Source organism: Gekko japonicus, unplaced genomic scaffold (genome assembly GCF_001447785.1).
Source record: "Gekko japonicus isolate JY-2015 unplaced genomic scaffold, Gekko_japonicus_V1.1 scaffold5845, whole genome shotgun sequence".
Classification (NCBI taxonomy): Eukaryota; Metazoa; Chordata; class Lepidosauria; order Squamata; family Gekkonidae; genus Gekko; species Gekko japonicus.
Window position 1 is genome coordinate 10,894 of NW_015168842.1, and position 1,246 is coordinate 12,139.

The following is a 1,246-nucleotide window of genomic DNA, read 5'->3' on the forward strand; positions in this document are numbered from 1 at the left end:
TCCTCCTCCTCCTCCTCTTCTTCCTCTTCCTCCTCCTCCTCCTCCTCTTCTTCTTCTTCCTCTTTCTCTTCTTCCTCTTCTTTCTCCTCCTCCTCTTCTTCTTCCTCCTCCTCCTCTTCCTCCTCCTCTTGCACCTGGCTGGATGACCTTGGGCAAGCCGTAGTTCTGATAAGAGCTGTCCTTGAAAAAAGAGCAGTTTCTGTCAAGAGCTCTCTCAGCCCCACCCACCTCACAGGGCGTCTGTTGTGGGGAGGGGAAGGGAAAGGAGACTGTAAGCCGCTCTGAGACTCCTTTCGGTACTGAAGGGCAGGGGTATAAATCCAATCTCTTCTTCTTCTTCTTCTTCTTCTTCTTCTTCTTCTTTTTCCTCCTCTTCCTCCTCCTCTTCCTCCTCTTCCTCCTCTTCTTCCTCCTCCTCTTCTTCTTTTTCCTCCTCCTCTTCCTCCTCCTCCTCTTCTTCAAAACCAACACCTTGAATTTGGCTCGGAAGTGGACGGGAAGCCTGTGCCATGGCTGTCTGATTGGGGCTACACACACGATCCCGCTAATTGGCCCCGACAGCTACTCTGGCAGCCGTGTCCTTCACCAGCTGCAGCCTCCGAACGCTCTTGTTCCGGAGGAGCGGAGGAACCGTGCAAGACACACGGCCTGGGCCGCCCTTGAGAGGAGGGAGGGAAATGCAGTTGCCACCGATCCGTGCTTTTTCTGGAGGCACTGTGGAGATGGCGGGAACTCAGTCCCTCTCCCCCCCGTTCCCTTCCCTGTGCTAGAGGTGCTGCAGAGCTGGAGCCTCCTGCAGGATGGGCCCATCTCCAGAGTCCTGGTGTTCGCCTTGCCGGCTCCCGGCTGCACGGACAACCCCGCGGGGACCACGACGACGAATGGTAAGAGACGAGACACAAACGTGAGGCTTCCCTCCTGCATCTCATGACACCCAGCAGCTTGAAAGCTGTCGGGGACGAGGGTCGTTATCTCTGTTGTCCTTCCGGGGTGACCAATGTGCTATGAAGCAGGGTATAAATGAGACAGGGCTGTGGCTTCAGTGGCAGAGCCTCTGCTCGGCATGCGGAAGGTCCCCGGTTCAGTCCCAGCATCTCCAGTTGAAAAAGGGCCTGCTAGGAGGTAATGTGAAAGACCTCCGCCTGAAACCCTGGAGAGAGCAGCTGCCAGTCTGAGTAGACAATACCTGAGACCCTGGAGAGAGCTAATACCTGTGAGCCTAGAGAAAGCAGGTGCCGGTCTAAGT

General features: G+C 55.9%; 1 protein-coding gene across 1 annotated transcript in view; it reads left to right on the forward strand.

The window, feature by feature from the left end:
* The window catches only part of KPTN (kaptin (actin binding protein)), a gene marked incomplete at its 5' end in the record, with an annotated part of 21,422 nt that overhangs the window by 10,011 nt on the left and 10,165 nt on the right, over positions 1-1,246 (forward strand). The window contains one exon of the mRNA XM_015415753.1: positions 771-884. Coding sequence (XP_015271239.1) covers positions 771-884 — 114 coding nt within the window. The remainder of the gene's footprint in view (positions 1-770; positions 885-1,246) is intronic.